Raw genomic sequence first — 14,042 nt, forward strand, 5'->3', positions numbered from 1 at the left:
TGTCCTCTAAATGCGGCGAGCAGCACTGTGACATCACTAAAGGCCGAGCCCGGGAGTGTGGCCAGGACAGCACTCCAGGGAACGGCCAATATTAGATTCCTGCAGAAGCCAAGCCGATGCCTGAATGGATAGACTCATTCAATTAAGCAGTGCACAACAACGCACGATGCATATATCAGCGGTGCGTATCTGTAAGCATATATCTCCCCAACTTCCCATTCATCGCTAAGAGGAGCTACATTTTATTGCTAATTTTGGCCGCAGCCCGCCCGTGTCCTCCAATTGTCAGAGCTCCCCATCTGGATCGATGCTAATTGCCTCCTTCCATCCATTTAGTTAATCGTGAGCCGAGGCTGGCTAAGACGATCGCCAAACACGATGGCGGTTCTTCAGAGTGGGCCGGGCTTGTTCCAGCTGTAATGACGCCAAGCTGTCCAATCTCTCCTTACTTTTCAAGGGCGTGCTGAGGTACGCATCATCTGAACCGCAAAAAAAGATCATCCTTGTGCTCACAAGGACAGATCCACTTAATAAGGAAGCACAATGTGCAAGCTGTATCACTTCAAACGTATTAAAAGGAGTAGTAAAAGGAATCAGGTTTTATGGCATAAGTTTTAGTTTTCTCCTTTAAAAGCTTGTTATAAAAGTTTTCTTTAATGCTAGCGCATGAGCAATATTTATTTACACTTAAACGTGCAGTGTTTTCATAAATAACAATCATAAAATTGACAGAGCTATAAATGTACTACACCAAATATAATGGGTAAGACAGCACATTCAGGAAATAAAAAAGGCTGCAGCTTCACTGTGTAAACCTTCGGCTAGGCTGTGAAACCACAGAACTAGCACATAGAGCAGAGGCCCCAGCCTGCACACTACTGCTGCACATAGCAAAAGAGCTTCAATGGGACCCACTACCCAGCCCACACTCGCCACTTACAATAATGGTGCTGCAGGAAGGATCCAGAGCTCAATTTGCATTAGGCCCACGAGTGAAAGGTCTCTAATGCCAGCTGCTTCGCGGTGAGTCTGCGGAACCCAAGGGAACGGCCTGAGCAGCGGGGTCAACGGCAGGTCAAGGTTTCGTGTCAACCCGGTTCACGTGGGATTAGAACGAATGCTATAGGAACTCAATCGAATGCGGTCCCAGAGGCAGCGGCGATCAACCCGACCGCGTTTTTCAAATTGGGTGCCACTTTGAATCGCGCAGCTGAAGCACGGTTCTCGGGAGAAAACGTTCGATTCAAAACAATCGTGCTTGGTCTGGACCTGAATCACCAGTCGTGGGCAAGAGGTGGCAATATTTATGGAACAGGGAAGAATTTATTATTTGTGCTTTTAACCCTTCTCCGACTGGGTAAAGCACAGCATGATTTAGGACAGGCAGTAATTTATGACTGACAGCGGTGGATGTTGATTTCATAAAATCCCATCTGGGGTTGCTGCCCAGTTCATCTTCTTACTGCTCAGATACAGGCTTACAATGAATGGCTATATTATATTTGTAAAGATAGCAGAAAGCTTCTTGTGGCCAAGCAATTCTCCTTACAATGCTTAGACCACACAAAGGTATACATATATAACAATCATTACAGTATCTAAAGGACAACCGAATCCAAAAGAAGATAATGGTGCTACCGACACCATTTTTTGCCGATCTGCACTGCCTTGCCAGACAATGACTTAATACCAGTCAATATTAACAGCATTGAAAATATTGTTTAAATATGTGTTCATGGCACTCAAATGAACCACTTTGAACAATCTGCTAATTTTTTTTTTCTTCCAGCCAAGCTGATTGCAGAATGGACGCACAGGCTTCTGACTGAGAGCAGCTTCAGAAGCTGTGAGAGAGAGAGAACACCGGTCTAATGAGTCATAATGGCCCAACGCCCCTGCGGCTTCAAAATGCAGGCCCTCACTGCACCGCAATTACAAAATCAGATCTGAGCGCAGGGTCTTAAACATGCCAGGAACTGGACCGCAGTGCTCAGAACTGCTTCTGTGGACGGCCACAGAGACAAGACACGCACATGTGCAATGCACCCTCTCTCTTTCTCTCCTCACACATTAAACTGGCCTCAATATCTCATTCCCAAGAATTTTTTGTTTTAGGGAATTCACTTATCGTGTTTCGGACAGGTCAATCGAGAAGCCAAATTTCTTTTCTCAATATGATACAGAGAACAAGGATCGAGGTGGACAGTGACTGTGGGGGGATTGCGCAGGCAGTGAATAATATTGGGGGGGGGATTGGTTCAAGTGGACCACATGTTGAGGCTCTCTTTGGAAAAGCGATCATGGAATCTGTAATGACCAACGAGTCGGGACCTTGGTTCGACGCCTGGTCCGAAGGACCATTCTCACGCGTGATCGGCGGAGAGTGGTAAACAGGAAAGAAAACATGAAGCGGTCGGGTCTGGAAGAGAGGCTTCAGCGTCTGAGGAACTCCCTCTGCTACAGCAGAGCACAGGGACAGAGACTAACCGAGCACGACTGAGCACAACAAAACACCTCCATAATATCGTTTGCGGGAATGAGAGGAAAAATGTTTTCTATGCAGCAGTGCCCCCTTATGGAAATGTGATACCTTTTCAGAACTGAATATTCAAAGCTGGGAAGAAAGAGACATTTTAGCCAACCTCAATAATAATGAGGTGTGAGCAGAATTGTTTTAGCTTGCTGCTTTTTGCACTAATGATAAACTGGCATGCCAGACTTCCACAGCACTGCACTGAATTGTGGGTAAAAGCCATACATTCAAAAGTGGCGTGACCTTAAAGTACCATCAGAACAAAATTGTTCTGAAGTAATTATATTTAATGACACCATACAGACGAAATTACCTATATGTTTAGAGAAAAAAAATAATATTAAAATGACTATTTCTGACTGTAAAGTCATCCTAATGGTTTGACTAAAAACACCCTATACACTGCAACCTTCAAATGTTTAGCTTTGTCACACATGCAATTTGTAACAATAGAGCCAGAATGTGGCTATAGGAGGTGAACAGCCATGTTGAATCATAGAGCTGGCAGAGTATAGTGTGTTCTATGACTGAAGAAAGTGGTCATGAAAACCACAGCTGCAGGCCAACACAGAAACACCAGCCATTTTACCCCTGCACAAAGCTCTAATCACGCAGGTCACCGTGGCAAAAACCCTGGTTCCCATGCCAACCGAGTCAGTTTCACTTGTGGCTGTGGGCCTTCACCTCTGAGATGCTGTTAAAAAGTGTGTGACACACACAAACACTCCAGTAACACTCAGTAACCCTGCAAGATCCTACAGCGCCATTCAGGCTAATGTTAAAGCATACCATCGAAATGTAGCTAAAAGAAGCTTATTTTTGTCACTCTAAATTGTGACTGGCGTAGGAAATGGGCAAACAAAGAGGAAGTCGTTATTGTCGAGAAGCAGCCGAGGCTTGTGGGAGCTGGGTTCATTTACATAGACGCACACAAGCTCTTAAAAGCCCAGCACTCACCCTCACCAAGCCTCTAAACCGAGTGCAGTCACAGACCGCCCCCGAATCCCCGCGAGAGGGGAGTGTGTGCGGGAGCCTGCCTGCCTTCGGGCGGGCCCGGGAGGGACGGTACGGCACCTGCAGAAGTTGATATCCGGGTAGTTTGCGTACTCGGGCTTCCTGGAGTTGCGGCGGGGGAAGGTGCAGAAGAAGGCATTGGCCAGCAGGCAGGCGACCTGCTCCTGCGACATCGTGATGGAGTGATTCATCTTCTGCTTAAGGAGGGGTATCGGCTGGGGAAAAAAAAAAGCAAAGGGTAAGAAAAAAAAAAGAAAAAAAAAGAGAGAGGGCCCGGATAATTAGTTTAGCAATTTGCCAAACAAGGAGGCTAAATTGCATTTATATAAATTACTAGGACTAATTTGGGCCCGCTCTCCGATTCTTAAATCAGCCAGCGCCATTATATCAAGGGTCATTTGTCTCTGCCCACTGTGGCCGAGGACCTTGATTTAGGCATTAGAGATTACTAATCCATACCTAAGTTTAAATAAAAACAAAACAGTGATTAGCTGAACCCAATGTTCCTCTCTGCTCGGGAACAGGCTGTGAAAGGTTTGCAGTTTCTATGGTATAGGCAGTGCTGAAAGTTCATATTAATGCACGTTTCCACCTGTACGTAAGCACAATATAATAACGCTGAGTTCAACACCCATCAAATACAACATAGCAGCTCTCATTTAGTAAGGGCACTGCATGGAAAGTGGCCTGCTACACCATATATTCAAGAATATCAAACTTTACAATTAACAGAAGCAAAAAAAGGACCAATTCCTGAAAAAAAATGAGAAGTAATACACTAATGAGTAAAAATGTGAAATTCTTTCCATCCATAAAGCAAAGCACCGGGATACAAATGACCTTTTTTTCAGCAGGACAACAGCACTGGCCGTTTCCATACATAAATCAGGGGGGCTGCTTTACGATTTGACGAGGCCCGGGGAGAGAGTGGGACAGGAGCCGGGATTCAGATTCAGTGCCTCATTAATCTCCACACCGGCCCTTCACAAACAGCCAGTAGATACCAATACGCCCTGGAGATGAGCGCTGGCATTTCTATCGATCCCAGGAGCGGCTGTTCAATTCCTGTCTTATTACGCCACAAGTTAGTCCGGTTCGGAGGCGGAAAAACCTCCTTATCCTCCGCTGCCTCGACATGCCTTCAATTTGCCGTCGGAACAGCTGAGCCCGCGTTCAAACGCAGCTCATAAAATGGAGTTTGGATGCATAAGATTCTGCTCGTGCAGATTTGCTGTAATGTTTGAGGCCTTTTTATTCCGATTGGAAATTCTGCCTAGCACTTGTTCAACACGTTGTAGAATTCATTATATTCACACTATTATTTTCACTATAAAATATTTCCTATGCTAGTTGGTTGCTTAGCTTCTTTTGTTTTTTGTAATCACGCACGAGCTAGATGTTGAAAGACAAAAGACAGGCTAGGAGTGTCAGCTATCCCTTGATTTTCTGTAAAGACCAATGGGTTTTTGATCCTGATAGGCTTTCATATGTTGGACCTTGATGTCTTTGGTACGATGCTATTTTTTTTCTATTTTCGTCACTGCAGATCCATTTCAGGTCTGGGATGAGGTGCAGGAAAAAAACAATGAAACAGTTTCTCAAGTCATATCACAGAATGGTCCCCAATCGGTCACTCACACAGGGATCCATCCATCTCAAACTCACTTGGGTTGATGTTGGGAGTTTGATTCAGGATTCAGGCCAGGCATTACCAATAAGTTTAATTCTGGTCACTTAAAGATTCAGTTGACTTATTGAGTTTTTTTTTCAGCATGATTCATTACCCAATTACCCTGAGTCTGAATTAGTGTTTCACGCACGCATTTTCAACCCTGACGTCTGCAAGAAAACAGAATTGCAATATTCATGATTCAGATCGGGGGAATCCAGGATGTATTAAGCGTGAATCGCAGGGAGCCCTTTTTGCGGTCACAGGCATTTGTCTTTGAGAGGGTTTGCTAAATGAGCTGCAGGAGAAACGCGGCACCCATTCTTGCAGAAACAACTGTTTAACCAGCTGGCCAAAGCCTATGGGTGTGCCTCTCTGGGGAAAAACAACTCAAATCAACAGGGGTGTAAAGCAGCTGACAGAGGACTTGCTGCTTGGCTAATTCCCATCCCCCTAATGAGTCCCTTCCTCTTACAGATGTGCATGCTTCTTCATTATCAGCTGGCCTTCAGTTGTAAATGACCGGAGGACCGTAAAGCGTTAATAGGAAACGCTGACCCCCCCGCCCCCACCCCCTTGGCCAGGCACCTTGACCCTGTCCCCGTTAGGCTGGGGTCTCCATGGCGCCCATCAGGCCCGGGTGCTTCCGGCGAAGGCTCCGCGCAGCGTCTGCCAGACTGGCGAGTGGGCGTGGCCTTACCTGGGTACACAGCTTGGTCGCGCTCAGCGCTAATTGCGCCATGGCTGGCAGAAGGGTCTCAAACAGATGCTTGGCATGGGGAGGATCCAAAACCTGAGAGAGGGAGGGAGGGAGGGAGGGAGAGGGAGAAAGAAAAAGTAGAAAAGATGGAGAGGGAGAGAGAGGAAGATGGTGAGACAGAGAGGAAGAGATTGAGAGAGAGGGGGAGAGAGAGAGAAGAAGAGAGGATGAGAGAGATAGAGAGAGAGAAGAAGAGAGGATGAGAGAGGGGGAGAGAGAGAGATGGGGAGAGGGAGAAGGAGAGATTGAAGGAGAGAGAGAGTGAGAGATGGAGACAGAGAGGCAAAGAGAGGGACAGAAAGAGGACAGAAAGAGGGGGGAGGGAGAAAGAGAGAGATGGGGACAGGGAGAGTGAGAGAGAGAGAGAAAGAGAGATGGAGGGAGGGCGTGACGGAGATGGGGGAGAGAGGTAGAGAGAGAGAGAGATGCTTACTATCGTTAGTTTCCCCGAGCTCAGCTGCGACAGCGCTGACAGGCTCCGCAGCGCTGCCATTGATTAGCAGCTGTCGCCCGAGCGCGATGGCGCGCAGGAGGGCTACGGCGAGCACCGGGGGCCCAGCTGATTAGGCGCAGGCTGTTAGCGCTGGCAGAGCGCGCGCGGTGACGCACCCGCGAACACTGGGAACAGTTAGCCGCCTCTGACTAATTGCACCGATGGCGTTCGCTCCAAATTCAAAGATCGACTTGCCAAACGGACGACACCAGGCGGGACAAAGGGTGTCCGGAGGACAAGGGAATCTAAATAAACTCGTCCTGAGCGGTGAAACCGCTTGCAAAAGAACATCTGAATCAAAGAAAAAACACACTGGCATGCAACAGCTACCTGATATGAAGTCCCAGTTTGGACAGACATAATCTGCACCAGCTTGGATGTGTAACTCTCCTGTGAATGAACGCAGTTACCATGACGGGTGTGCCAGAAATCTTTCATGTTCAGAGGACACATGTTCATTTCAAAAGAACTGCCACAAATGAATAAGCACTAATATTATTTTCGCTTCATCTGGAGATGCAAATGCATTAGTGTCAATGCTTGCATTCGCTTCTCCAGCAAGAAGACTCACCAATTAGTCTGAAGTAGAAATGAAAACCCATGCAGCAGAGGCCCATAGTTTACGATCCACCCTCAATAAACATAAAGGTAAATTCCGAAAAAGTGCCCCAAGGAGGTGGAGCAGGTCTGTTTTCAGATTAAGCCTGCCTGGCTTCTCAGTTCGGAGCCATGTTTTTGTACAATTATTGTTGGGAATTGTAGTTTTTTTAAATCAATTCTCCCAAAAGCCACACCCCCTCCCCACCCCCCATCCCCCAAACCCCCAGACTCCTCATGTCAAACAGCTGCACCCAAGCAGGGCTGGATTTGTACTTGAATAGATATGGGAAGGGATGACATTGTTCAGTGCTCGAGCGACTCCTGCTGACCGTCCAGGCGCCTGTGGCTAGCACTCTCTGTGCTTGTGTATGATTGGGTCTCCTCCGCTCCTGGAGCCTGGGGTGTGAAAAGAAGCAGCTCGCTGGCAGGGGCGTGTTTCGGAGGAGAACTGCAGATTTCCTTCCGTCTCCCAAGCCGGCAGCAGGGGCCGTATATGAGCACGCTTAGTTCGCAATATGGACAATCCAAATTCGAGCGTGATTGGACATGCCAAATGAAAATAATATATTTTTAAAAAGACTAGAGGAAAGCTTCAAATGCAAAGTGAACCAAAAAAAAAGGGACATATAGACAGGACCCTTGAAATCTGACATTTCAGTGGCAAGTGGCAAATGGCTAAATGATACGATATGCATCAAAATGATTCCAATGTTTATTGGACCTACTGAAAACCCTGAATGGAAAAGACAGGACATTCTTAAATGAGACACCAGAACCCTTGCCGTCAACTTGTCAGCTTGAATCCTGATCCAAGGACAGTACCACTTAAAAACCCGTGAATGGATGTCAAGTTGTCTTTGGTGGGTCAGGGGGCAGCAATGTCACTTGCATATTGACATTATTTTGTCTCGGTTCTGTCAACAACACAACATCAAAACACACATTCTAAAATCTAGACGATACATTTATGTCCTCAGACGAAACTTAACACTGCCACTTTTTAAAATAACAATCTATCATCAAACTAAAAAATAGTCTCCTATATATGACAGCTAGTAAGTTATATATTGTACACCACATTCTCATTCCCAACTAAATGCATGCATAAGATGTTCTCTCTAAAGAAAGATGACCTTCAGTCTAGATAGACGATGAATCATCTTTGGCCCAAGTGTGGGAAAAGCTCTTTGCCTGAAATACTGTTTACTCACTAAATTGAATTATTTCCAGCAGGGACACAGCATACACCTTTACCTGCTATGACTGAAGCCTTGTTTGCACTCAGTGGAATTGTGTTATAGTACATTTTTAAATAATGTACAAGCGAACACGCATATTATAGTTCAGGTTTACAAATGTTCTTAGCACACGCAAAACGTTTTTGCACACACAGACAGACAACTGTCTTGACTAATGAGATGGCAGAAACATCAGTGTTTCAGGAGTTGGTCGCTTATTGCACACGTTAAAATCATGAAAAGATCTGGTCTTCGATGTGCCATCACATAGAGTGCGAACACAGCTTCAGTCATATGATTCTACTGCCTTTTGTCTTCTTATTACTTGTCTGTTTTTATTTCTTTCATTTTCTGTTCTGTGAAGTCCACTGAATGGCACAATGTGTTCAAAACGTGCTAGATAAATAAAGTTTATTATTATTTATTACCCAGCTACGATCAATTGCTCTAGTCCTGCAGATTTCTTGGAAAAAAGCTCAGTAAGTTCAGTAGAACATTTTTCATCGGAGACTTGGCTACTGTACAGTGCCTGCTTAGAATCCACATCCTTTATGTACCAGTGTAGCTTTCTGGCACCGTTCGACCAGCGAAACGGGCCAGAAATGGTGAGCAACCAAATTGAACGCAAAAGCATCTCTTACAGCTTTTAACGGTGTTTCACATCTTAAAAAGGGACCTAAATGCGTATATATTACACAACAACCACGCAGGACTGAGAGAAATGCAGTTATTTTTCTCGTAGTGTACATTTACTATGTACTTATTTACGGTCGCATTGACTGCAGAATGTCAGAATGATCAATCACCAGGCAATTTCATCAAGGTTGCCGGGCATGTTGGCTGATTAAATGGATTCCCGGAACAGATGCAAATGACCGAGTGTGAACGGCAGGACAGTGTGTTCCTGGACAAGGAGCCTTGACTGGCAATTTAGCGCCAAACATTTATATGGCTGCGAAGGAGGCTCGACTAAACGCTGTCATAAGTAATGACCTGCTTGACATCATAAACTGTTCCTTTGGGCGCAGTAAAGCGCTTGACGGGCCGGATGGGATCTAGCTGAGGTAGCACGGCCCGCCGTTTCTAAATCAAACCGCCGACAGGGCATCGAATCAACTAAACTAACACTTTGGCGTATGACTTGAAACGGGGTCCATACATCACATCAGCCTGACAAAGTAATCAAGCAAAAGGGGAAGATCGCGTTCGAGCGAAGTTCAGATTTACCACTGCACGTTTTTTTTTTTTTTTCCCCTCCTCCGTTTCTCTCCAGACCGGATAGCAAAGCGCGCGGGAGGTCGGCCCGGCTCGCCGCGAAATACGACTGCAAAACGAAACGCCCGCGAGCTCATGTCCATAAATACGGCAGGAAACAATCTGATCCCGTCTGTCGGGGACATTTATGCCATTGGTTAAGTGGGATCTTCTTAAATGAATATTTAATGGCAGAACTCCCCCTGTCATCTCCCGTCACACCCCCACCTCGCCCCTGACACTCACACGCATCACGGACCTACCCCCCTCCATCTCAGAACAACTCCCACAGTCACGAGCGGCGGGTGAAGAGAAAACAAAAAATATATATGTATATATGTGTATATAAAATATCAGGATGCAGTGGGTATTTTCCCTTAGCAATTACCGCATAATACAAGTTTAACATATGTAACATGTTTATCTTGCTACTTGGATGTAGTAGTTCTGTTGTTTACCTGAAGTTCATCTCTATTAATCTGCATAAAAACCAAAACAGTAAAAAGAGCTATGGCTTCCTAAAATCTGGGAGTCTGAGTCAACCTGAATAGCCTGCAAGCCAGAGGAGTTAATCACCTATTAAACCTCCTCTATGCTTTCCAAAATGACTCTTAATGCGCTGCGAGTGTGTGTTTGTGCACCGCGCTTAATTTAATCTGCCCATAACTAATCACTTAATTGAATTGAGCGCACCTTAATTTACTCAGAGCAAATTATGCTCTCAAAACAAAAAGGAGAAAAAAAATCAGCAGGGAAACACACAGAGGGAGAGGGAAACAGAGAGAGAGAGGGAGAGGCAGAGGGAGAGAGAAAGGGGAGAGGGAGAGAGGGGGGCAGAAAGAAAGAGAGCAAGAGCACGCATTCATGCACATGCAGACACACACACACAAACACACACACACACACAAACACAATGACAAACACACCCACACATGCACACACACAAACACAATGACAAACACACACACACATGCACACACACACACCCTTATGTAGCCAGGGACCTTATGTTGTTCTGGGGGGAGCCGTTATGACATTTATCAGAAAACACAAGCTGACACTTTCATTTTGGGGACTCACTAAGACAGTTTACAAGACAGGGCCTAATTGTGTTTCCTTTTTTTTCATAGCCATTTCCCCTCAGCTGTCAATCAAGGCTTCTTTCCCACCTCTGAGGCTTTTCACCTCTTGACAATTATTTTATTGTTGCGGCGATGCTAGGGAAATCTAATTAAGTCCAAAGAGTTTACGAGCGACCGGCTGGCATTTTAAAATATGAGCCCATTTTTCCGGGACCTTAAGGGTAGGCTCGCTTTCCTATTTAGCGGCAGAAACGCAAGCACATAATACAGGCGCACGCATACCATTAAAAATGCAGAAGGAACCAGCTAGCAAGTGAATTTAAGCATGTTGCGTGAATTTAGCATGCAGCTAGATAAATAGAATGGATGGGAGCAGCTGTAACAACAGGAAATCAATCCCAGGAAATTAATGAGGTTCAGAGATTTAGCACAGCATTTTCACTATGCATAAGGAAGTACCAGTAACCACAGTGGCATAGAGATATTAGAATACACCAGTCAATTAAAGATAGGCCAGCCACTGTAGGAGAAGAGCAGGGGTCATTTAAAATTTTTTTAATGGATCATCTGTGGAACTGAAAGGGAGAAGACGCTCTAAGATATGATTGGAACTGATTTTTAATATCACAATACAATGCATGTGATTCCAGCTAAACCACCACAGCTACTGTGCTAGAGTACTGTGCACCCAGAGTGACATCACAGGCAACTCACATGTGCCTGATCAACCAGAGGGGGGCAGTGGTGAGCACGGAGGCAGGGGCTACCCCACCAACAGACTCTAAACACAGCTGAAGCATCAAGCACAGTATCTCACAGCACAGCCAACTTAGTCAAAGCATTCCCCATTTCCCCGCTAAGGGATATCCAAGATGGTGACATAATCAACATAATCAACTACGGCTAGTTGATTATGGTCCTGGAGAGCTAAAAATGTTTCTGGATTGTGTTCAAACTGAGCTTGACTGCACATTTTAATCAATATCAAGAGTTTGAAGTGGTCTTGAATATACTTGAATGTTTAGTCCTAATAGTGACACGCTCAGTACCTCCAGCACATGGGCACCTGTGTTTCTTAAACCTACTAATTCATCCATTTAAGCGGCTGTGGGTTCAGATGGAGCAAAACCAGACACAGCTCTGGCACAACTCCAAGCGTAAGCCAGGTGGCTATCCTTGCTTTTTGAATGGGAGGAAGCATTTTCGGAAGGACTCAGCCAGTCTGTGCTTCAAATGGGACATTAACGTGATATACAAGTATGCATATATTGATGGAAACAATAATATAATTATTATAATAACAGTGATGATAATAATAATACGAATATAACAACAACAGCACTGCAGGTATCATAATAATAACACAAGTGGAAAAGCAAGCACCAGCTCCAAACTCTGAAAGAGCCTCAGGCCACCACTTGAAAGTTAATTTCAAGTAAAATTAAAGCAATAATAGCCCGTGTCACTTCCTGCCGGTAATGTGAACAGTGATGGCGATCATGAATGACATCGCCGCGGGGGCTAATGAGGAAGTCTTTCAGTGGAAGGGCCTGCGCCGTCCCTGCGTTAACTCCTAAAACTGAGCGCGTTCAGCGGGAAAGATGAGCGAGCGAAGCACAAGCAACGCACAGAACGCATTAACGCGCGGACGATCGGCCTGATTAGCCATCGATATGCGCGCTTCCCCTGACGGCTGACAATTCATTTCCTGTCAGGGAACTCATTAAAACATGGCATACCCTGCCCTCGAGCTGCTGAACCAAAGCTTATCGCCGCACCTAATTGATTTTTACAGGGGCCTGATGAGAATGCGGCCAAAGCGCACTAGAATGTGTAAAAACGCAAAGCTGCAGGGGACCTTGGAAGGCTCGCCTCTTCATTTAAGGCACCAAGACCGGCCTGGTTGACCAGCAAGGGACCCCACTACACAAAACAACGAGCTGTTGGCACAGGATGCTCATAAACCACGCGTACAGGATGTAGGTAGTTCACGGGCGCCAGTAATGTAATGTAGCTAATACAACAGAGGAACAAACCTGAGAGGAAACAGAATGCTTAATTTCATTACTGTAGTTTATCGTTAACGACAGGCACCCTGCATTTTTTTTTTAAGGTAGACAGGTTTCAGTTAGCCGTAAACACACATAATATACAATCCAAGTTTTTCTGTCCTTAAATGAACTGTATCACAAACAAATAGGCCTAGCCAATGCTGGTTAATTAGCTGTTCATTACTGTGCTGGGTGCTAAAAAAGTTGGTGTTGAAAGCATGCACATAACATGGCGAGCTTCAGGAGTTAAACGTTAGAGACTGGTGGTTGCCAGTTGCAGATTACAAAGTCTTTTCTGTCTTGTCGTATATCTGTAGGGTTAAGAACACACCCCCTCTGCAGCAGCATCACGCAGCCCCAGTACCCCAGTCTTTCTTCAGGGCAATACAGAACCCAGTGAATGAGAAAGAGCCGGGCTAATTCACAGCAACTGCTGCAAAAAGTAACGTGTGATGTAATCAAACCCATGGAATATAGCTAACAAGTGGGAAGAGGAAACCACTCATTTACTTTCACAAAAAACAAAGTCACTATATAGTCATCATTTGGCTAACAGTGCCCTCTGTTGTTAGATACTGGAAAAACAGGATCGCAGCCTGTTTGACAAAACACACCAAAGCTACCAAAATAAAAACAATTATGTGCAACAACTCAATGTTTACGTAAAAGCAGCTACTAACCTCATAAATCTAACACAAAGTAAAAATATTAGCAGCCTCATATTCATCATAGAAAAAAAATTTGGAAAGCAACTCACAAGGCAACAAAAAAAGTTTCTAAATCAATACAAATGACATCATTTTTTCAAAAGCAAAAAAGTCTAAATTAAAATGACAGAATTGTCCTACCCACAGACCTCCAGGTGCATATCAACAAGGACCCAGACAACATTTTTGGGGTGCTTCGAGTGCCTCAAAAACAGCAAGCAGTGAGAACTACACGTTGTGTCAGGGGGGAAGCGTAGGGGGGGGGACCCTGATGCATGCTGGGAGGCGTGGAACTGGCACCGCCCCTGACCTTGACCGGCTGGTCTCTGGCGGCACCGCTCCTCTCTGGCTCGGAGCCCACACGCTGGGTCCACCAGGAGGAAGAAGAAATCACTCAGGCACTTAAGCAGACAGCTACAGCAGCTGGACCAATAACCGGGGCTTCATTAGAGCTGGCTGTTCCCCACTAATGGCTTTGATTAGCTTCCTCATAGATTCAATGGCCCTTTTTAATTAAATTAGATTGAGCTGTAAAACGACATGGGCAGTTATCGATCCAGAAAAAAAAAAATCCGACCTGCCAAGTAAAATCATTTTCAAGACGGTGAAAAGATCCCGAGCGAGAGCTTGCATTCGTTAAA

The 14,042-nt window shown here is 45.3% G+C and overlaps 1 protein-coding gene across 3 annotated transcripts in view; it reads right to left on the reverse strand.

Annotated features, from left to right (window-relative positions):
• Window positions 1–14,042, reverse strand: part of LOC135245898 (poly(ADP-ribose) glycohydrolase-like) — a 48,620-nt gene that overhangs the window by 23,415 nt on the left and 11,163 nt on the right. For all 3 annotated transcript variants that reach the window (XM_064319280.1, XM_064319273.1, XM_064319264.1), the window contains 2 exons: window positions 5,917–6,009; window positions 3,608–3,762 (listed from right to left, as the gene is read on the reverse strand). In XM_064319280.1, coding sequence (XP_064175350.1) covers window positions 3,608–3,762; window positions 5,917–6,009 — 248 coding nt within the window. The remainder of the gene's footprint in view (window positions 1–3,607; window positions 3,763–5,916; window positions 6,010–14,042) is intronic.

This window comes from Anguilla rostrata, chromosome 2 (genome assembly GCF_018555375.3).
Source record: "Anguilla rostrata isolate EN2019 chromosome 2, ASM1855537v3, whole genome shotgun sequence".
NCBI classification, from domain to species: domain Eukaryota; kingdom Metazoa; phylum Chordata; class Actinopteri; order Anguilliformes; family Anguillidae; genus Anguilla; species Anguilla rostrata.